The 24,018-nt window shown below is 40.1% G+C and overlaps 1 protein-coding gene across 1 annotated transcript in view; it reads left to right on the forward strand.

Moving 5' to 3' along the window:
- Nucleotides 1-24,018, forward strand: part of LOC127545029 (ultra-long-chain fatty acid omega-hydroxylase) — a 47,811-nt gene that overhangs the window by 18,412 nt on the left and 5,381 nt on the right. The window contains exons 2-10 of the mRNA XM_051972044.1: nt 1,890-2,112; nt 11,194-11,338; nt 16,784-16,837; nt 17,015-17,142; nt 17,513-17,634; nt 18,504-18,771; nt 19,350-19,416; nt 20,751-20,880; nt 21,597-21,730. Of these exons, the coding sequence (XP_051828004.1) occupies nt 1,891-2,112; nt 11,194-11,338; nt 16,784-16,837; nt 17,015-17,142; nt 17,513-17,634; nt 18,504-18,771; nt 19,350-19,416; nt 20,751-20,880; nt 21,597-21,730 (1,270 nt within the window). The 5' untranslated portion in view covers nt 1,890. The remainder of the gene's footprint in view (nt 1-1,889; nt 2,113-11,193; nt 11,339-16,783; nt 16,838-17,014; nt 17,143-17,512; nt 17,635-18,503; nt 18,772-19,349; nt 19,417-20,750; nt 20,881-21,596; nt 21,731-24,018) is intronic.

Here is a 24,018-nt window from a genome sequence, read left to right on the forward strand (position 1 = left end):
AAGGATTTTTGAGAGAGATAAAATCCCTGTTCAGTCTATGTGGAAAGATGATACTGACATCTGTCTGTCTCTGTCTCTCTGTCTCTATTTCTCTGTCTTAGGAGGGACTTGGGTTTAGGCAGTTGATAAAAATGTATTAAACACCTACTATGTGCCAGGCACTAGGGATATGAATAAAGACAAAGATAGTCTGTTGTTAAGAAGCTCACAGTCTAATGGGGGAAATAGCATGCAAACAACAACACACAAAGAAGAGACATACAGATAAATTGGAGATAGTCAAGAGAGGGAAGTTTTAGTGCACTTAACTAGCTGCTTAATCATGGACAAGTCATTTAAATTCTTGGAGCCTTGATTTCTTCAGTTGTAAAATGGGGAATAATAATTTTAATATCTATCTTTTTAAAGGTTGATGTAAAGGATCGAATAAAATAAGCATGCCAAGTGTTTGTAAAACCTTAAAGTGCTATCCACATCTTGTCAGTTTTTATTGATTTCTGTGGCCAGTGCATGAAAGAGAAAGTAAAGGCTTTGAGAATTCCAAAGAAATAAGTCTCTTCTTGTTGGGGAAAGAATTAGTTAAGAAGTAGGGCTGGATCTGAGCTTTGAAAGTTGGACAAAACTTTTTTGGAGGAAAGATATTTAGGGGGCAGAGAGTGGGAGTGAGAATAGGCTCATTGGGAGGGATTTCAGGAGAGAATGGATTGTTCACACATGGGAACACACCAGGCAATCTCCATATCTTGTAGGATTTGAAGCATCTTAGTTAACTACAAGATTAGCCATACTGGCTGCCCTCCCGAGACCCTGGAGAAGTTTGGGTTTGGAGGCGCTGGTCTGTGTCCTGTGGAGTTCAGAAAGCAGATGTAGGCGTCTGAGCCTGGCCAGCTGCCTGGATGTGGCTAGGCAGCGGTCCAGAGGCTATAGTGTCGGGTTCATACGGTAGAGTAGTGGGAGCTAAAAGTAGAGAATTAGGTTGAGGCCAGAATGTGAGTAGCTTAAAACACCAAGCCAACGAGTCCGGGTCATCTCAACAAAATGAAATTTAATAAACATCTATTTAGTTCCTATAACTGTACAAGGTTCAGGACACACACACACACACACACAAAAACACAGTCCCCGCTCATCAAAAGCTTAAAATCTATGGGGAAGGATTGGAAGAGAATAGGAAATATATTTTAAAAAATGCAAAATATAGGAGATGCAGGGATTGGATCAGGGATTTTATCGGTCGAGGGCAGCAGTCAAATATCTTTTTGGTCTTATGAAGACTCTTACAAATTATTTAATAACAATTTATTTTAGATATTAAAATGATTCCAAAGAGTTTTTGATTCTTCAGGCTTTATATTGATATTTATCATATTAAAAATCAAAATATCTTAGCATTATTATTAAAATAGTCTTAATCTTGTGGTCCCTACCTACAGGGTTTCAAAAACCCATACTTTGAGAGCTACTAGCCTAGAGAACTCCTGGGTGAGGAAACCATTCCCACCAATTCAGGGCAGCATTTTCTCTGTGTAGATCTAAGAATTGCCAGGAATATTAAGAGGTTAATTAACTTGGCTAGGGTCACATAGTCAGTTTGTGTCCAAGGGGAGACTTTAAGCTAGGTCTTTTCTGGCTCTGAGACCAGCTCTCCAACTTCCATGCCAGGTTTCCTCGAAGTAATTACAAACAAATTTCTGGAGGTAGAGAGCTGGGTGTGCCCTGGGGAACCATTGGAAATGTGCACTAGATGGATTGCTCAGTGCTCTTGGGGGGAAGGCGAGGGATGGAGCCTTGGAGAGCTCTGAGTCCTCTTGTTCAGGTTTAATCACTAAGCTGGATTTCACTAATGTTCACGACCACTAATTTTTTTCTTGCACGTGTCTTTTCTCCAGGATGTTGCCCATCACAGATCAAGTACTGAGGGTGCTGAGGCTGGAGAAGACCTCCTTCCGCACCTATGTCATCTCTGCACTGCTCCTGTCCCTGCTTTTCTTCTTCTTCCGCCTCCTCCTGAAGGTCTTCCAGATATGCCATCAGTTTCACATCACCTGCCAACGATTACGATGCTTCCCTCAGCCTCCCCGGAGGAACTGGCTCTTGGGCCATTTGGGTATGGTGAGTGCTGGTCCTGGGGTAGGGAAGGGGGGCTGCCTGTCCAGAAAAAGGCTAGCCACATGCAGCTCTGGAATTCACCCACATCTTAAACCTACTATAATAATAAGGCTTTATTGCTATGGCACTACCTTGATTAGTATAGTCTAAAGTGAGACACTCCTTATCCTTCTTTTCCCTTTTAGCAGAATTGGAGGAGGGAGGATGATAATAATAGAGTGGGAAAAAAAAATTCATTGTATTTGGAGCCGGGAGAACTGAGTTCAAATCCCATCTCTCCCTTTATCTTTTAGAAAGTCACTTAATCTCTTTGGGCCTCAGTTTCCTCATTTGTAAAATGATGAGTTGGACTAGATGCCTAATTATAAGTTTATTGCCCTGTGACCTTTCATAAGAGATGATACAAGAGATGGACAGTTCATCTTGGAGTGGGGAAGGGAGAAATGGGAAGAGAAGGTCGGTGGGTTTCAAATCCCACTGCTGACACCTACTGGCTTTATGATCTCTGGAAAGACTCTCAGTACCCCAGGAAACTCTAATATCAAAGGGGAAGAACAGTTGTTGAGGTGCATTCCTGCAGAGAAATTTCCCACCCTGAGTTCAGGACACAAGTGAAATAACAGATCCGGACCACCCCCTTGGAAAAAAACCAGTTCCTTCGTTAACCTTATACTGACCTGATGTTGGGCAAATCTCTTCCTGTGGGCCTCGGTTTTCTGCCCTGTAAAGTGAGAAGGGGGTGGAACTGCATAATCTTTAAGGTTCCATCCATGCCTGACATTCTATGATGCCTGATAAAGTAATTAGGAAACTGTTTTGAAATCCACTCCCCCTCCTCCTCCCAACTGCAAGGGCTCTCCCTTCACAGATGATTTCCCCCCCCCCCCATTCTTTATACATTAGGTAAATACTTAAATATGTCCATATGTAAACTACTGAAAATAGGGCTTGTTTCCCTTATGTCTCTGTAACTCTAACGCCCTTAAGCAGAGCATTTGATATATAGTATATATAGATATATAGTAAGGGCATAATGAATGGTTGTTGATTGATCATTAGGGGTCCCAAGCTTTGGCACTAGACTGAATGAGTTGGAAACACCATGGGCTTGTTATTCCTTAAAGGCTGGCTTAAAAACTAGCTTTGTTGGCTGGTCTCACGGGCCCCAGAGGGGGAGAGGACTGAATTGGGGGCTGGTCTGAATCAAGGAGAGGATATCTTCTTAGGGGAGTTCAGAGAGAGAATGCAGGAGACTAGCTCAGACTTCACCATGGCCAGCTGCCTGGAAGTGGCTAGGCAGTATTCCAGAAGGCAGACAGCCAAGGCAAATCATTATTATGTTATTGATATTCATTATAGAGGGCATTTTAATAAAATGTACACATGCTTTAGTAAGTGATGAATATACGGATGATGAAAGTTATAATGACAGGTTATTAGAGCTTGGAGCTGTTAACCATTATTTCACCATATTCTGGGGACTAGAGCTACAGGTGGATATGCTTCTGTAATTCCTTTGCCCTCTCCTGGTCAGTGAAGACCCACACCTCAAGACTGATCATGTATAGGCTCTCTCCAGTCACCTGTTCCTTTGTAAGTGGGCTGCTTGGAACCTCTCTTCTCAATCTCTCTTCAGCTTCTCTTTCCCTTACTGGCAGACTTCTCTTCCTACTCTGCCAGACACAAACCTATCATGACCCTCTTTTGTTCAAAATCCTACTTCTTGTTATTTCCTCTTTAGTCTGGCACTCAAGACCTTCTGCAGTCTGGCACTACTTTACCTTGGTAACCTCATCTCATTCTTTTCTTCTACAAAATGTGTTCCTGTAAAGCACAGGGATGTACCACCTCCTACGTTGGGAGGACACTTTCCTGCTTATCTCTATCTGTCAAAATCCATATCTTTCTTTAAGGGTCAACTTCAGGGGAGACAGCTCCTTCACATGACCTGCTCTGACCCTCCTAGTGGAAGAGTTCCCTGCCCTCTAGTCTGTTCAATGACCATACTTTTCTCTACATTTAATGAACCATGGGAATGGGGGCAGGAAGGAAGAGTGCTGATAATTCTATCTCATTTGGAAAAGTTCCAGTTTATTGAAACATCCTGTCTAATTCAGTTCAATGGAATAAGCTCACACAGATGGCAGCAGAATGGGAGAGTTTGTTTGATTTTAGCTTTACGGTTTCAAGTCAAATGATTTATCCAGGGATATACATGTAACAAACCTAGAATTCAAATCAACACTGTCTGACCCCAAATTCAGCACTGTTTCTTCTACATCATACTTTATATGATTTGGGAAGAAGAAGGGTAGGGATGAAAAGACCTATTAGCTGACAATTGGAAAAGAGGATTCTGGGAAGATGGTGGAGAAGGTCAGAAAGATTTTGGTTCTCCAGATTTCCTCCACAAAAAAAGAACATTGCATCAGAAGGAATGTAGATCAGTGGAAATCAATAAAAGTAAGGGAAAGCAGTTCTCCTAAGACAGTGGTCCTCAAACTTTTGTTCTCAGTATCTTTATCCTATTAAAAATGATTGAGGATCTGTCCAAAGAGTTTTTGTTTATGTGGTTTATAGTTATAGATATTGATCACATTAAAAATAAAAACTAATTATCAATTTGTAGACTCTCTGAAAGGATTTCAGAGATTCCCAGAATGCTCTGGACCAGACTTTGAGAACCACTGTCCTAAGACAATTGTGTTAACCAGACAACTTGAAAAGACTCCAGGAAAGACCAGACTTTTGGAGGCTGAGGTTCTTGAGTGAAGTGCAAACACTCCATGGCCAATCCTGAAGAATCAACAAACAAGAAGCCTGGGAATAGCTGAGGTTGGGAAACAGCTTAGAAATTTTCATCTCAAGACAGTGTGGGGGTCTGATGGTTGAGGAGAAGACTGAAGGATCTTCCATTTTTGAGGGATACATCCCAAGTCTCAGATCCTTTTTTATTGTTATTTTCTGCGTTTCTTGTTTAAATCCCCTATCAGAGACTCAGTCACCTCAACTCATCTCCTGCTCTAATTCCCTGTCTATAAAATGAGGGAGTTGACTTAAATGGTCTCTGAAGTTCTTCTAACTCCATGTTCCTGATTCTGTTCAATAAGATGAAAACCTTGTAAACTCTATAGGAATGGTATCTTGATATTATCAATGATAATTTTATGCTGGAGAGACTGTCAGGATAAGCAAGTCACTTTGATCTTTCTAATGGTTAGGGACTTTTTTCATTTAACAAATGTTTATATACTTTGTGTAAAGCACCAAGCAAAATATGGGGGATGTCAGGTGTTTAAGAAATAGTTTCCAGTCCTCAAAGAGCTTATAGTCTAATAAGCAGGAACCATTATTATCATTTTTTCAATTCAACATTAATTAAGTGGATGCCAGTGATTTTCTTAGGGAACAGATGGGAGTTTTGGTCTTGTGGAGAGAATTCTAGTTCCGTTCAATAAATTTTATTAAACATGATGTGCAAAATGCCCAGTACATTAATAAGCACTTAAAAATATTTAATAAAATTTTTTATATAAACAAAAGCTTAATAAACAGACTGGCTAAAGCATTTTGTGAGAGGCGATAGAGTTACAAAAGTGAAACACGACTCAGTTCCTACCCACATTTCCTCATTAGACTGAAAAGACATATAATCAGCTATGATTAAGGAACTGAACTAGATGACCTCTAAGATCCTTTCCAGCTGTGTATCTATAAGTCTATGAATGTGAACTCCTTGAGAGCTGAGGCTATTATATTTTGTCTCTTGGACATTAAGAATGAAAAAAAGGCAATGATTGCTGATCTGTGTGCCTACTCTCCCACCTACCCAAAATCTTTAAGAGAATTATCTATAGATAAATCAAAGGCATTCTAAGTAAGACTATTAGTAGGGAAGAGGCAAGATTTCAAAAGCAATAACAATGATAGACAAGATTTTAACATCTTATAATTATCTGAGAGATATAGAGAACATAAAATTCCATTGTTTATATTGCTTGTTGATTTTTAAAAAGCACTTAATTCAGCAGAACTGCCTTAGAGGCTTAAAAAACAACAACAACCTAACAAGGCACTTCCCATCCACATATTAAAATCATTGAAGTTTCCTTCAAAGATGTAACAACAAAAATTATGTTGTCCAAGGTGCTTTTATAAATATCAGGTGAGTTATAGAAGGGAGATATGTCATCAGAAATGATAAAGGTGATCTGGCACAAAGTTAGGTTAAAAAGAATTGATTATCTATAGGTGGTGATGTCCTTTACAATGTCTTCCTATTTGCTAATGACCTTGTGTTTAATGGCATCAAATATCAGGAAATTGTCATTTCCTGGAAGAGATTTTTAACTGCTCACTCAATGGATTTTGAAGTCTGTCCATCAACAAAGATCAAAACAAGACAAAATGTGAAAGAGTATCTATTGTCCTCATGTCAATATGTATTTGGATGGACACCTTAGAGAATATATATGTGGGTATATCTATCTATCTATCTATCTCCTAGTCAGATACTATAGGTAAATGATTATCTGGGTCCAGAATTGAAAAAAAGGAGGGAAGTAGGTGAAGGGGCAGGTTGAATTGTTTTCAGGAAATTGCAAGTATCTTTTATGGACCTCAAATGTTTTATGAAAATATAATGATTGTGTGTGTGTGTGTGTGTGTGTGCGCGCACGCACACGCATGTGTGTGCACATTTTGTTGTTGTTTTGTTGTTGTTTTTGGAGAGGAAGTGTCTCATGTGTAGTATATGTGCATGTTCACATGAATTTGTCAAAGGTGCAGCTGTATATAATAAAATGATCCAAGATAATTCTAAAATTCTGTCCACATCTAGAAAAAGAACTATGGAGTTTGAATATAGATTGAAGCATACTATTTTCACTTTTTTTTCTTTTCTTTTTTTCTTGTGGTTTTCCCTTTTGATTCTTCTTTCACAACACAACTAATGTAGAAATATATTTAACATGATTGTATATGGATAACCTATATCAGATTGCTTACTCTTAGAAATGGAAAAATGGGAGGGAAGAAAAGAGAAAAATTTGGAATTCAAAATATTGTTTAAATGTTGAAATGAATGTTGAAAACAATCTTTATATGTAACTGGAAAAATAAAATACTATTAAGTAGAAAAAAATAGAGTGAGGGAAAAAAAGCTCAGCTATAGTGAAGCATGGATATAGGAGACTGGAAGTTTTCTGGAGGTACTGGACTAGAATTATATCTGTCTGCCCCTTTAAATAATGCTAAACTAGGGATAATTTTTTTAGCTTCACACCATTTTCTTGATTTCCATCTCTTAACCAGAAAGGAGTTCCTCAAGCTATATCCAAAGACTTGATACACCTCCCACCATATGCTAGTTACACAACTTCAAAAGAATGAATAGAGAATAAACTCATTTTTCAAAGACATAGCAAACAAAAAACCAGAGAAATTATATGGATTAGAACATACAAGACAATACACAGAATGAATGAACTTTCCTGGGGGGTGAGATATTTTAACTCAAGTAAAAGTCTTCAATCTCACTCAAGGGGAAATTCTCCAAAGTCTCTAATGTGGGAAGTTGGAAATAGGGTTATACTCAAGGCATGCTGAGGTTTCTTTCCAAAGTCTTTTTTTTTTCTCAAATGACCTCTTTGAAGAAGACCCAAAATAGCTAGTACCCTTTGAAATAAAGAAAAAACAATTCTTTCCCAAGAAAATCATGCAAATGCCCAGGCTTGAGCCCCAAGTTACAAAAAGCAAAGAACGATGTTTTCATTCTTACATATTGACAATATTACTATTTGACGGTAAGATACAGGACACCGGTATCCTAAAGAGCATAAGATGGGTATCACTCAGAAGGCAAGCTGCTACATGACTAGTGAGGAACTCCAGAGAAGAACTGGAGTAAAGGACATTAAGAAGGAATTGGGTGACAGGAAGAGGTGTGGATTGGTCATGTGGCAAAAGCAGAGGATGACAGTTGGAAAGCTAGAGTGTCCGGCTGGCATTCTGACAATGTTGAAAGAAAATAAAGCTCTTTTCCACATCTGATGACTCTCCTGTGGCCAGTTTTTAAATCAGAGTTCCACAGGAAGGGCAGGCACGTGATGAAATCACAGATCTATTTGAATATTTCAGTATTAATTTAATTCGAGAAATATTAAATACCTATTATAAATAGAATACTGAACTAAAGTCTGGGAGAAGGAAGCAAGCATTTATTAATGTTATAGGCTAGACAAATGTCTCATTTGATCCTTATAACAACTTTGGGAGGCAAGTGCTATTAATATTTTTACAGATGAGGACACTGAGGCAGACAGAATTTAAATGACATAAAATGATACTGCTACTAAGTATCACAATCTGGATTTAAACTCAAGTTTTCCTGCCTCTGGATCCAGTGCTTTATTCAGCACATCATGTAGGGGACAAACAGTGTTTAATTGCTTCAGAGAGCATAATATCATAGAATAATAACCCTTTTTAGAGGTTATTTATTCCAATCCATTTATTTTTTTAGACAAGGAAATTGAGGCTTGTCCAAAGTCACAGGGGGAGTAAATGACAGACCCCAGATTTGGATTAAAGTTCTGTATCTCTAAACTCAATGTTCTTCCATGGGCCCTTATGGAATTTACACTCTAGTAGGGAAAATGGAGACTTACATAAATATAATACAAAACAACACAGGAGGAAAATCCCTAAAATCTTACTTTGGTATTTCATTTTTGTATAGTTTCCCATAGTTATGTTAGCTGAGATAAAGTGCTCTTCCAACCTAGAAAGGCTTTGAGGGTCAGTTGTCTGAAGGTGGGATGAGCTGAATTCAGAGTACATTGTCTCTAGGAAGCTATCTGCTTGATGATCATTTTTTGGCTCCATTGACTTATGTTCCTTTAGGCACAGGTGTCAAACGTGCAATATTAGCTTATATTACTTATTGGCAGAAACCAGATCGCAATGTAATTGGGAAATATTTAACAAATTAAATAAAAACAATAAAACATAGGCAATGTTAATATGTGGTAATTGAGTCAATATGCACCACGGAAGCCTTATTTGTGGTTTCGTGGTCACCTTTCTATTTGAGTTTGACATTTTTTCATTAAGACATGGAAGGACTGTTGTCTGTTATTTGTGTAGGGATGGGGCCATGTGGATTAATTAATTAATTAGTTCCTGAAGTATGTAATATAGGATAAAAGAAGTGTGACCAGAACCTGATTGAAGTCATTATCAGCTGGTATGAGGAGCCAAATCAAAGGTGATTAGATTCAACCATCCTCATTAGTTCTTTGTATTGTAAAGTCTTTACTATTATGTCAATTCTGCATGTTACATTTTAGTAAGAGATGTTGATCATCAGGCAGCAAACATTTATTAAGTACCTATTATGTGCAAGAAACTGTGCTAGAGATTAGGAAGACAGAAACAAAAAACGAATTCTCTAAAGAAACTTATATTCTAACCATGAGAAACAATGTGATTATTATGGATAAATACAAAATAGATGGTGGTTGAACTTTGAAGGAAATTATGGATTCTAAGATATTAGAGAGGAGTGCCTTCCAGACACGAGTCCTCAGAAGAGAGCAACCATGATGAGAAGTCTGTAAATCTTCAATTTAATAAACTTATATTGGCAATGGCATGGCAGAATATTGGAAATGCAAATATGAAAAACAGGTAATATAGAGGATAGAGTACTAAGTTTGGAGAGAGGAAGAGCTGGATTCAAATTCCACTTTTGATGCTTATTACTTGTGAAATTTAGGCAAGCATCCCAAATAACTTCTCTTTTCTACTAGGGTACAGGTAGTTGTAATCTGTTTTGTGGAGGGCATTCTCATACTAGGATGTTCTGTGTGTATGAGGGGCGAATAAGGAAGACTTGGATCAGGTTTAGCCAGGAGGTCAGGGAGGGGACATGAGACCTGTCCTAAAATATTTATAGGATTGTCTCATAGAAGAGAGGATAAACATTCTCTATAGCCTCAGTGGGTAAAAGTTACGAGAGAGATCTAGGGCTGAAATAAAAAGGTTCAGAAAAGGGGAAATTGAGTGATTAGAAATCACATTTGTAGTAAGGATATCTGATAAGATCTGCACTCAAATCCTGTGTCATCAGATTCTGTTTTTTAATCATCCATCATAGTCAAAGAAGTATTTTCTTTTTTTTAATATATTTTATTTTTCCAAATATATGTAAAGATAATTTTCGATATTCACCTTTACAAAGCCTTGTTCCAAATTTTTTTTCTCTCTCCCTCCACAATAATCAAGCAATCTGATATAAGTTAAACATGTGAAATTATTCTAAATACATTACCATATTCATCATGATGCACAAGAAAAATCAGATCAAAAGTGAAAAAAAAGAGAGAAAAAAAACAAGCAAACAAATAACCAACAAAAAAGATGAAATTACTATGTTTTGAGTCACTCTCAACTCCCTAGTTCTCCCTCTGGTTATAGATGACACTTAAGGAAGTACTTTCTAATGCCTTATTAAATAATGGAATGCGTTGCAGAGAGGCCTTAAGACAATCTCTAAGGCCCTTCCCAGTTCTACATTTCCACTAGTTGTCATGGTTCTGTGGTGAGCTTCCAATTCCTTGGAAGTATTCAGGAAAGGTTGATAGGAAGAAAAGAAACAAGTATTTTTCAGGCACCTATTATGTGCCAGTCATTGTGCTAAGCACTTTTCAAATTTTACCTTACTTGATCCTTACAATTCTGGAAAATAGGTACTATTATTATCTTCATTTTACAAATGAAGAAACTGAGCAAATAAGTGACTTGCCTAGGGTCACTTTGATAGTAAATGTATGAGGCTGAATTTGAACTCAATGAATTTGAACTCAAGTCTTCCTGGCTTTAGGCTGTCCAATGGGCCACGCGGGTAAGAAACTAGAAGCTCAAGTGTATGGAATTGGGTGGGAGGATTGAATGTTCTCCAAGGTTAAGGTTTCCGCGATGAGCTGGAATAAGGGGGGAATGGTGGGAATGCTAGAGTTAGCCCTACTCCCCTGAGTCCTGAGGCCTGGGGGAACTGGTGGCCATCTGTGTGATTGATTTCAGTACCTGCCCAATGAGAGAGGCCTCCGAGACGAAATGCAGGTCCTCAACACGATGCACCATATTGTCCTTGTCTGGATAGGGCCTTTCCTGCCCCTGCTGGTCCTGGTGCACCCTGACTACATCAAACCCCTCCTGGGAGCTTCAGGTAAGTGCAACTGCTCTCTTCCAGCAAACTCAGGGCCAGGGCTGGGGATAGGATATGGAGGGGTCTTGCTCTTTTAATTCTCTAACTTTACTGTTTCTTCCCTTTATACTTTCTATGACAAGTTCAGATTTCTCTAGTGCAGACATTCTTCATCTTTTCTTCATCAGTACCCTTTGGCAGTCAATCTAATGAAATCCATGGACCTCTTCTCAGAATATCTTTAAATGCATAAAATAAAACACAAAGGGTCACAAAAAAAACCAAATTCTATTAAATAAAGATACACACACACATATATACACATGTATGAATTTAAAATGATTCTATACAAGTTTTTGCAAGGGTCAATGTTGAAAAATTACCCATGTATATGTTTTGGAAATAAAAAGCTATAATAAAAAAGTGATTCTATACTTCTATTTATCAGTTCTTTCTCTTGATGCAGATAGCATCTTTCTTCATATATCTTTTATATTTACTATTGTTACTGTATACGATGTCTTCTTGGGCTTGTTCATTTTGTTCTTCATTATTTCATGCAGGTCTTTCCATGTTTTTCTAAGATCACTGAACTCATCAATTCAGTAATATTCTATCACAATAATATACCATAACTTGTTTAGCCATATCCTCAATTGATCCACTAGTAACTATCTCTAGGGCAGAGGTTAGGAGGATGGGAAGAAAAAAAAAGAAATTTACATGATAATTTTGTTGAATATTTGAAAGGAATAGTAAGTTGTGCATAGTAGATTTGCATTTTTCATGAGCAACCATCTTTTTTATTATACTATGCTATGGAAATGCTTATTATATTTCATAAATTAAAAATAAAATTTAAAAAAGAATATATATATATATATATATAAATTTTTTTTCTCCATCCAAGTTCATGGACTCACTGAAATTTATTCATATATCCTGGGTTAGAAATCCTTTTTCTAGTGCTTTATATTTTTCCAAGTGCTTTTTTCATGGCACTTCTATGAAGGTAGGTAGCATGAGTCTGATTATCTCTATTTTATAGATGGGGAAAGTGAATCACAGAGAAATCATAGGATCATAGTGTTAGTGCTCTAAGGGGCTAAAATGTTATCCATATAACTCCCCTCCTTTTAGAAAAGACATAGGCACAGAGTCACTCTAATAAGTATGGAAAGTAGGATTTGAATTTCCCTAACAGGATGGTCTTTCAGGTTTTTCCCAGGTCTTAACTATCATCCCATGAAGTTCATTGTTATGCTGAGAGAGCAGCTGGAACTTTAATAGAGGTGAATAGGACCTATAGGACATATTTCAGGGTTCTGACTTATTTTGTGCTTAAGGGTCTGATGTGATTCACTGGAGATAATTTCCCACTTCTCTGAAAGTGGCAAAGAGAAAGGAAGGAGACAGGATTGCCCTATTGCCCAAACTCCTGGGATAGCTATACTACTCCCCCTTCCAATAATCCTCTTATCTCTTCACTCCACCTCCTTCCTACTTTGTGGTTAATATATAAGTGCCAGAGAAGCCTCCAATGTGAAGTTGAATTGACCTTGAACCCTGCTGGCAGAGTAGACTGTGAGCTTCAGGGGCCTCCGTTCCTAGGCTTCCCACCCACTAGAAGTTCTGGGCCAGGCCACAGGAAATGTCTCAATGGAGAGTTGTTGCCCAAGTGGGTTGTTTTTTTGTCCCACGTTGTTCAGTCGCATTGTTGAGAAGAAACTCCCTTCCCTTTTTTGGGGCTTGACTTGGATAGTCTACTCATTTGCTTCCTATTTCATAGATCTGGAATCCCACATTTTAGGAGGAGCTAGATCCCTTGGCGGTTCAGCTCAAGATTCATGACCTTGGAAAAGCTTTTCTTTGTTTTGCTTCTCCTTTCTTGGAAATTATGTTGTGTTTATTTTGTACTTGCTTCATTCTGGTTCAATTGTACCCCCATTCCCCCACTATAGGGAGAGTAGCTGGCAAGGAATTCTATCTTCATTCTGATCTATCTGTCTATCTCATCTCTGATGAGGCTCAGAAAGATCTTAAGCTTTGTTCAAGATCACAGATTAAATCACTACTAGATTTGGGTTTACCAAGCAATTATTAAGCATCTTCCATAGTCAAGACATTGTTCCTCTATACTCATTGCTTCCATCAACTGAAGGCTTGAGCCTTTTTATATTCGTGTCTCACTATTGACTCAGTGGGACTGGGTGTGTTGGGATGAGTATATTCCCAAAGTGATGGAGCAATCCAGGACCAAAGAGATCCGTTGGGTGGAACTGCTTGAGGTCCCAATGAGTCACCTCAGGGAGTAGCACTGAAGAATAGGTGTTCTGTCGCCGGGCTTCTGAGCACAGTGCCTTAGGCCTGTTGTGGGGCCATCCATCCAAAGCCCCACCCTCCAAATGCTCAGCCCAGGTTTTATCCCGATCCAGGACAGACACTAGTCAAACAGGAACTATATTCAAGAGTAACACCATAATCTTCAGACAAGGTATATTTTCTCAGCTCATTAGGAAAGGGCTTCTCTAGCTTTGTTTGGATTTTTTTTTTGGTATATTGCTATATTGGATTGTCTTTAGGACCGTATACATATACAAATATATATGACAGCAGGAGGTATCATATTCCTGAACTTGAAAAAAGCCTTTAGTGAAGTGCCCCAAGGATCTGTTTGTTTAACATTTTCATCAATGACTTGAATGAAGACATTTTAATCTGAAGTTCACAAGGTCTATAGATTTCAAGATGTTTGTGAACTTGGATGGAGGGAAAACAGTATCTTTCTTTTCCACTAAGTTCTAACTAAAATTTAGCACTGACTTCAATTAGGGGATATAGGCAACAAAATATTATTCTTAGAAGGAATTCCTAGGCTTCACTAGGCCACCAAAGGGGGCCATAAAACAAACAAACCAAAAAACCTGATGATCCTGGCCATAGAGGTCATGATCTGCAGATGGTTAAATGCAGAAAAGTCTTTTTTGATTCACTCAACGGTTTGCTAGTGTGTATGTGTATATATATATAAATGCATAATAAGGATTATATATATACATATATATAAAATGCATAATCCTTATTTTACAAATGGGTAAATTGAGTCTTGGAGAGATCATAGAATCATAGATTTAACACTCTACATTATGTACAATTGGATATATAACATGCATTATATATAATGCATATATACAATATAAATTATGCATTTGCATGTCATTTATGCTTATCTTTCTCTCTCTTTTTCCTTATGGTTTCATCTTCTATGATATGTTTCTTTCCAGTAGAGATTATTTCTTTCTTTATACTTATGGTTTCAGCAACTAGCATAGTACATGGTATGTAATAATAATAATAATAATAATAATGAGAGATAGTGGATGACAAAATCAGGATAAAAAATCTCAGAGATAAAATTATCCCATTCTGATAGAAATTTGGGTCCCATTACTCTGAGCCACTTAAGGTCCTAGAGCAGAGAGGTGAGAATTTTGAAACTTGTATTAAAATTTAATAGGGGTAAATATAAAGTCATACATTTGGGTTCAAAAAAATCTTGTCATTTCCACTTCCACGCTATCTCTTGCATCTGATGCCTTCTCTCTATTCTTACAATCACCACCCTAGTTCAGGCTCTCCTCACCTCTCACTTACACTATTGCAACAACTTCCTAACTGGTCTCCCAGCCTCAAGCCTCTCCCTACTCCAGTTTATCCTGTTGTTGTTCAATCATTTTTAACTTTTTATGACCTCATTTGGAATTTTCTTGGCAAAGAAACTAGAATGATTTGCCATTTCCTTCTCCTGATTATTTTACAGATGAGAAAACTGAGGCAAATAGGGTTAGGTGACTTGTGCAGGGGCACAGATCTAGTAAGTGGCTGAGGTCAGATTTGAATTCAGAAAGATGAATCTTCCTAATTCCAGATATGGTGCTCTATCCATTGTGCTGCTTATCTGTCCAGTCTATGCTATGTACTATTGCTACAAAAAGTAATTTTTCTTAAGCATTGTTAAAACAGGTCATTCCTTTATTCAGTCAATTTTTCTTAAGCATTGTTAAAACAGGTCATTCCTTTATTCAGTCAATTTCCATGGTTTCCTATTTCCTCTAGGATCAAATCCTTATTTTATAAATAGGTAAACTGAATCTCAAAAAGGTCAGGATCATAGATTTAGCATTCTACATTATGTACATTGCATATATACTATACATTATGTAAAATGAATCCATATGATTTATGCATCTCTCTCTTTTTATCTCTCCCCATATTTCCCCTTTCTCTCTTCTTATGGTCTTATCACTATAATATAAGTTTCTTTTCAGTAAAAATTATTTATTTCTTTATATCTAATGTCTCTAGCAACTAGCACAGTACATGGTATGTAATAATAATGACTAGCAAACAACCCTTCAAGGTTTTGACAAACATTTTACAAACATTATCTTAATTTTTCTCCTTCGTTCTGCATTGATTTATACAAGTCTTTTCAGTTTCCTTTGAAACTGCCTCTTTCATTCTTTCTTATAGAATAACCAGGTTTCATTATATGCACAGACCATTATTAGTTAGCCATTCTTCAGTCAATGGGCATCTCCTTAGTTTCTAGTTTCTTTGCTACCCCAAAAGAGCTGCTATAAATATATACTATTTAAAGGACTGCCATAACTATTGTGGTACATTTAGGCCATTTTTCTCTTTTTTTGATGTCTTTGGGGATATTGGCCTGGTTGTGGTATCACTGGGTCAAAGGTTTAGTGACTTTGGAGGCATGGTTCCAAATGGCTTTTATCCATCTGCCCATTATTCTTTACTGCTGGTGGTCCCATGTGCTTGGGCCAGACTAAAAGTACATTTGATGTTACCATCAGCACTGGAAGGAGAGGAAGCAACTCTATGGGGCTCCTATTAGTTACTGCAAGCATTAAATGAAAATCTAAAACATCTTTTTACCTTCCTTTGAAAAAACAACACTTTCCTAAAACGATATCACAGTCGGATACTTTTTTTTCTCTACGAAAGATTCATCGAGTTACATTATTTTATTTAAAATAAAAATGCTATTTTTCTTATCAGAAAAATATGACTAAAATGATTACATTTTAGTTGTCACTGTTCACCGTTGCATCCACTCCACTGATAAAATCAATATATAATTTTTGATGCCCTTCCATATACTCCATCTTTGATCCAAAAATTTAACTGAATTTTAAGATGTGCCTGTGATATGAGACAAACTATCAGCTTGCATTTAAGGGCAAGGATTTTGTTGTTGGTGGGAAGAAGGATTGAGGGAATCAATCTGGAGGTGGATACAGAGGCTGTTGTCAGAGAAGGGGGACCTACCCAAGCAGAGCCGGCAGAGGCCACATGTCTGGTGAAGATGGGGGACTGGGGAATCACAGGATTGTGATCACAGACCTGTGACAGAATCCTCAAACACTCCTTATTCTTTCCCCATAGCGGCCATTGCTCCGAAGGACAAACTCTTCTATGGTTTCCTGACACCCTGGCTGGGTGAGTAGAAGTCAGAATTAGGTCTCTGACTCAGGAGAAGGTGATTGAGCAGGGAGGGGCAATAATGGGCGTTAGGGGAGGGACAGATATGTTACCATCTTCCCGATTCAAAATGGTGGCAGGGGCGCAGGGACACTGAATCGCTTGAAACTAGAATGTTTCCATCACTTCTGACAGGAGATGGGCTGCTGCTGAGCAAAGGCGATAAATGGAGTCGTCATCGGCGCATGTTAACCCCGGCTTTTCACTTTGATATCCTCAAGCCCTACATGAAGATCTACAACCAATGCACAGATATCATGCATGTGAGTCTTCTTCCTGTTCCCTGGGAGTAACGGAGGCTTGGAGTTGATGCCTAAAGACCTACATTCAAATCTTGGCTCTGCTCTGTGGCTAGTCACTTCACATTTCTGAGCCGCAGCTTCCTACTTTGTAAAGCGGGGCAGGGTTGAACGGGATGCTTTCTTTTAAAGGTCCCTTTCAGTTCTCAATCGAACCTCTGTGATCCCCTCCTTCAGATCTCGCCTGCCTGCTCTCTTGTGTTCTATCCCTTTCATCCTTTCGGGGTCTCAGTGGATCCTGCTATGCTTTGGCTGGCTGCCCTTGGGCTTGGGCACTGTTGTTGGCAGGAAGCAGACCATCCCTTACTGACCGTATCACCTTTCTCTCGGGCAGGCCAAGTGGAATCGTTTGGTTGCTGGGACCACGGCCTCCTTGGATATGTTTGAGCACGTCAGTCTCATGACCTTGGACAGCTTGCAGAAATGTGTTTTTAGCTATAACAGCGACTGCCAGGAGTGAGTAGTTAGTAGTTAGCTTCTGGTCTCAGTGTCCTGGGCCAGCCATGATTGGAAATGAGGACTGAGAGGGGAAGGAAATAACTGAATGTTCCCCTACCTCTTCAGGGTTCTCTTTAGATGTGAATGCAAAATTGCTTTTTTCCTACCTCTCCCCCTCTACAACGAAGAAGGAAAATAGGATCATATATGACTCTAAAAGTCATTTAGTCCAACCTCTCCCAACTGGTCCCTCTCACTTCTGACATTCCATGTTCTAAGGTCCCTCCAGTCTGAAGTTCCATGCTCCTTTTTTACCTCTGGCATTTCAGGGTCTAAGGGAACTTCCAGCTCTGACATCCTGAAATCTAAGGGAACTTCCAGCTCTGACATTCCATGTTCTAAGGTCCCTCCAGTCTGAAGTTCCATGTTCCTTTTTTACCTCTGGCATTTCAGGGTCTAAGGGTTCTCCCAGCTCTGACATTCCATGTTCTAAGGTCCCTCCAGTCTGAAGTTCCATGCTCCTTTTTTACCTCTGGCATTTCAGGGTCTAAGGGAACGTCCAGCTCTGACATCCTGAATTTTAAGGGAACTTCCAGCTCTGACATTCCATGTTCTAAGGTCCCTCCAGTCTGAAGTTCCATGTTCCTTTTTTACCTCTGGCATTTCAGGGTCTAAGGGTTCTCCCAGCTCTGACATTCCGTGTTCTAAGGTCCCTCCCAGTCTCTAGCATTCTGGGTTCTAAGGGCCTTCCCAACATTGACTTTCTATATTCCATGATTCTAATCCACAAGTTAAAATAGGTTTAGGGCAGAATGACCAATGTCCCCCCTCAGCCCCTTGAGGCTGCCGTTACCCACAAGTAACTTGGTGCTTCCTCTGCCCTGCAGGAAGATGAGTGACTACATCACGGCCATTATTGAGCTGAGTGCCCTGGTGGTGAAGCGCCAGTACCGGATCCACCACCATCTGGACTTCATCTACTACCGGACTGCAGATGGGCGGCGCTTTAAGGAGGCTTGTGATATTGTGCATCACTTCACTACTGAGGTCATACAGGAGAGGCGGCAGGCTCTCAACAAGCAGGGGGCAGAGGCCTGGCTCAAGTCCAAGCAGGGCAAGACTTTGGATTTTATTGATGTGCTGTTGCTGGCCAAGGTGAGCAAGGGAGGCTGAGGGTGGGGTGAGGAAGGGCTGGAGTCATGGCCAAAGCCTGACTTTGACTTTATGCCAGTTCTCTGAACCATCCCTCACTCATCACCCCCTAGCAAATCCTTTCTCTTTCTCCACATCTCCCTCCTTGCCTCTCTGCCCTTTCCCTTCCTCTCTGTTTTCTTTCCCTTTCCTTTTTCTTTTCTTCCAAATTCCTCTTCTCTTCTCTTCCCCCTTTTCCCTCTTCTTCTCCCTCTTCTTGCTGTCCTTCCATGCTACTTCTCCCTTCCTTGTGCACTTTGTCCTTCATTAGAATCTAATCTGCTTGAAGTCAGGGGCTGTTTTGCCTTTGTTTTTACATCAGCTCCCAGCCTGAAACACGGTGACTGAACAATTGCTTGGTGATTGATTCCTACTTCTCTTCCTTCCTCTCTGCTGTTCCTCACCGTGGCACGGGGTAGTGAGTGCCATCTACAACCTTCCCTTCCCTGGGAGTCTGGAGGGCGAGCCAGGTGTCTTCTCCTGGCCTTTACCTCTTCTAGGCAGAGGTAAGGTCCATCATTCCCAACTGCAATCCCTTCTAGGATGAAGATGGGAAGCAGCTGTCAGACGAAGACATCCGAGCAGAGGCAGATACCTTCATGTTTGAGGGTGAGAACCCCAGGAAGGGAAGTGGGGTTGGAAAAGTCAAGGAAGAGGAGGCTCACAGGACCCAGCTGAAAGGGATACTAGAAGCCATGTATTCAGAGTTCCTAGGTCGGTCAGAGGGTGATCAGACCCCAGATGGATGTTCGACCCCAGTCTCAGAATCATTTTGAGCCTAAGGCTGGAAGAGCATGTAGTTCTTTTTAGGGCAGATTAGTTAAGCATTCAGATGGTTCATGGGTTGCAGGTTCTATTGAGGGTATTCCAGGATCTTTCTGGGCCTGCCTCTGGCCTCATTTAAATCTAAATTATAGTTTTTCCCTAACAATATTTGGGTGCATAAAATGCTTTCTTTTCAGGATGTCTTAATGTTTCCACATTAAAAAACCCACAACCCAATAGCTTACATGTCTATCTCATTTAAGGTACATAGTGTACTTTGAACTCTGAGAGTCAGTGTGGTTCAGTGGATAGAATACCCGACTAGGAGGCAGGAAGACCTGGGTACTAAGACCACCACAAATACTTCTTACCTGTTCAATCTTGACAAATCTGAGCCTGTTTTTTTAAAGCACCTATCTCTCACAGTGGTTGTAATGATTAAATAAGCACTTTTGGAGAATACTTTGTGAAGCCTCCCAAATAAGTGCTAAATTGATATGAATGGTTATGGTTATTTTCTTTACAACAACTTTCCCCCTGCCCTTGGGACTGGTAGCAAGATTATTCTCCCCATTTTACAGATGAGAAAACTGAGGCTGAGAGGCTCAATGAGATGATCCTGTGATCCTATGACTTGCCGAAGGCCGACTGGCTGGTAGGCATCAGTGCCTAGATTTAAACCCAGGTCTTCTAATTTGGCAATACCCATTACATTTCTCTAAATGGGATTTCCTGGAATTCCTAAAATTTTTTTTCTTTTTTTTGCTGGGAGAGTGAGAAGGGGATTGGAGAAGGAAAGGGAAGGGAAAGAAAAGAGAAGGGAAGGGAGGAGAGACATGGAGGGAAGAGAGAAGAAAGGATTTTCCTAGAGGCAAGGGGCGAGGATTGTAACAGAGAAAGGACACAGATATCTTTGACTGTGACTCAAGGTTTGCCTTTGTTACCTTCTTGAGTAGCTCAGTGCTCTCACTGCTGTTGGATAAGGTGAATTATCTTGCTGTTAGTTGCCTTCTCATTCACTCTGGCAGGAAATTGGGTACCCAGGAAGCAAATGGACAGTGGATAGTATTAAGGCTGCCTTGCACCAATGGCATCCGTGAGAAAGGGGTAGAGATTTTTTTTAATCCCATGACCTTGTTCTTTCTTTTCTCATCTCCCCTCCCTTCTCACTCCCACAGGACATGACACCACGTCCAGTGGCCTCTCTTGGGTGTTGTTTAACTTGGCCCGACACCCTGAATATCAGGACAAGTGCCGAGAGGAGATCCAGGAGATCATGAAAGGGAGGGACACAGACGAGATTGAGTGGTAAGTGCTAGATGCTTCCCTGAGCTTCTTCTCCTAGCCTGACACATCCCCCAAGGAGAGATCACACTGAGGAGGTGACTATAGACTTGCCAGTCTTTGCAAGTGAAATGGCAGGTGGTGGCAGGAGGGGGTATGGAGAGTCATTCTAATTGTTGCCTCCAGCATCCCTCTTGGAGTTTCCTCCTGGCAGCTCTCCTGGAATTTCTCTCTGGGATGAGTTGGGATGGGGGAGATAGAACATCAGTCAGCCAGAGAGAGAAGTTGTTTGACAACAGTCATTGAAAGGAAGGAGTTGGATGGACCAAGATTGTCTGAACTCAGAGAGCTGAGGTGGGAAGAGGAAGGAAACAAGTGTGCTGGGGATGAGACTGGATGAGCTTATATTCCCAGAGAAATGAAAGCCTTGAAGGCAAAATGTGATCCTGGATCTGACTTAGTTTTCTCTTGATTCCTTAAAGCCAATATAGCAGTAGTGTGATGAAGGGAGGGAGACTGAGACACTGTGGGATGGGGATGGGAAGCACCAGGTGGAACACCATTCCAAGGTGTTACAGTTGGAATTGACCATAAAGATGGAAACTCTAAGGTTGTCTCAGAGAAAGAAAGTAACACAATTGTAGTCACACCTTGAGTCAGTGGCTGAGCTGGTCCTGGGGTCCTTACTATTTAGCTGGGGGACCTGAGATAAAAAAGTCATACACTTGGCTTCTCCCCAGGGATGATCTGGCCCAGATGCCCTTCATCACCATGTGCATCAAGGAGAGCCTCCGCCTCTTTCCTCCCGTCACCCTCATTTCACGCCGTTGCACTGAGGACATCAAGCTGCCCGATGGGCGCATCATCCCCAAAGGTACCAATCTGAGCCTTAGAATGATTCTCCCCAGGGACCCTGTTCAAGTCAGGATTTTGTGAGAGCCAACTCTGTGCCCAACCAGACCCAGAAACTGGATGAGGAACCTAGCATTATATACCTTATGGTACCCAGTGGGGAGGTAGAAATAGGTAAAGAGCCATCCATGGTAAAGTAAGAAAAATGTCAAAGCAAACTTTGGATAAGGGGTGACATTTGGAGTGCTACTTAATCCCACAAACATTTTTAAATACTTCCTTTGTGCAGAGTCCTGTACCCAGAAAAGACATTGTTCTGATCCTAATAGGGCTTACAGTTTATTAAGGGACCAGACCCATAAACATAAACTAGATTAAATGATATTACATAAGGACACTAGAAAGTATAAAATGAAGTGCCATGTAAAGCCTGAGGGGGAAAGTTGTTAATCTTTGGGAGAAGACTTCTTGGAGAGATGACATTTGAGTGATCTTTGAAGGATGGGTAGAATGGTAACAATAAAAGAAAGAAGATGAGGGCATTCTAGGATTAGGAGAACTTAAACAAAAGCACAGAGATGGGAGAGTATAGAAGATATGCGTGGAATAGGGCAGAGTTGTTCATTTTGGCTAAAGAATAAAAGGCTTGGAGGTGAGTAATAGGAGAAAAGGATGCAAAGGCACCAGGCTTTGGAGAGCCTTGAATGCCAGACAGAAGAATCTGAACTATTTCCAGGTGGTAATAGGGAGCCACTGAAGATTTGGAACAGAGGAGAGTCACCACTAAAGCTCTTTGTTAGGAAGATTATTGTGGCAGTGGCATGAAGGAGGAACTGAAGGGAGGTTATTTGACTATTTTTATAGAAAAGCTAATAATGGGGATGAGTAGACTAAGGTTATGGAAGTCCAGAGGCCATAAAGAAAAGGTGTAAAGTAGTGTGTAGGTGTGAGATTGATCAAATTTAGATTCCCTCTGAAGTGGAGAATATGAGTGGGATAAATGCATCCTTGGATCTACCCAAGTGGGTGTGGCAGACGGATAAGGATGAGGAGGTGGAGGAAAAGGTCATAGTTCCTGAAGAAACACCCACATTGAGGAGGTGAGAAGAAGATGAAGGAGACAGACAGAGAATTAGAGATGAGGAGAAACAGAAGAGTGTCCAAGGGTCAAGGAAGATGAGATGACACCTAAAGCAAGGCCACTGGATTTAAGGATCAGTAGGTTACTTAGATCAGTTTCAGCAGAATGAGGATGGAAGGAGCAGAAGCCCTATTTATCACAGGCAAGGCTGGGGTTTCATGGAGGAAATGGGCCTTGAGCCGGCCCCACAGCATGGTCAGACATAGAAAGGAGAATGGCATGGATAGGAATCAGTGAGACCAGGTTGCTTAGTGTGGAGGATCAAATAGCAGGAGATACCCATGGGTAGGAACTTAATAAGGCCTTTGATCTCATTAGTTGTTGTTCAATCCTACCCGACTCTGTGACCCCATTTGGGGTTTTCTTGCCAAAGATACTGGAGTGGTCTGCAATTTCCTTCTTTGGCTCATCTTACCAGAGAGGAAACTGAGGCACATAGGGTTAAGTGCCTTGCCCAGGGTCACGCAGCTAATAAGTGTTTGAGGCCAGTTTTGAACTTAGGAAGATGAATCCTCTTGATTTCGAGCTCAGTGCTCTACCCATGACAGCACCTAGCTGCCTTTGGTTTCATCACATGACCCCTGAGCAGCATTACCTACTACAAACATCCACTACAAAGCCGTGAAATCCAACCTTTGCTTAAAGACCTTCAATGAAAGGGATCTGCTGATATACCATTTTCCTTTTGGACATTTACAATTAGAATATTTTTCCTTCCACTGAATAGAAATCAACTTCTTTGTAGCATCCATTTTTCTAATTATAGGTGCTCTTTCCATTTCCCCTCTCTAATCATGAGATTTTCTCTTTGTAATGATTCATTCTTTGCTCTCTATAAACATGCATAGGCTTCCTTCATGCAGAAGTGTTCTCTCTCTCTCTCTCTCTCTGTCTCTCTGTGTGTCTCTGTCTCTGTCTCTGTCTCTGTCTCTGTCTCTCTGTCTCTCTCTCTCATCTGTCTCTCTGTCTCTGTCTCTGTCTCATTTGTCTCTGTCTCTCTGTGTCTCTTACTCTCTGATTCTCTCTGTCTTTCTTTCTCCCTTCTCATAACTTACTCATTTCTTATCCTTTTGTTATCTGTTTTTAACTCCATTACTCAATTAAAACTGCTCTTTTCAAGGTTCATGATGATCTAATTGTCAGATTAAATGATTTTTTTCTGTCATCAT

This window comes from Antechinus flavipes, chromosome 1 (genome assembly GCF_016432865.1).
Source record: "Antechinus flavipes isolate AdamAnt ecotype Samford, QLD, Australia chromosome 1, AdamAnt_v2, whole genome shotgun sequence".
NCBI classification, from domain to species: domain Eukaryota; kingdom Metazoa; phylum Chordata; class Mammalia; order Dasyuromorphia; family Dasyuridae; genus Antechinus; species Antechinus flavipes.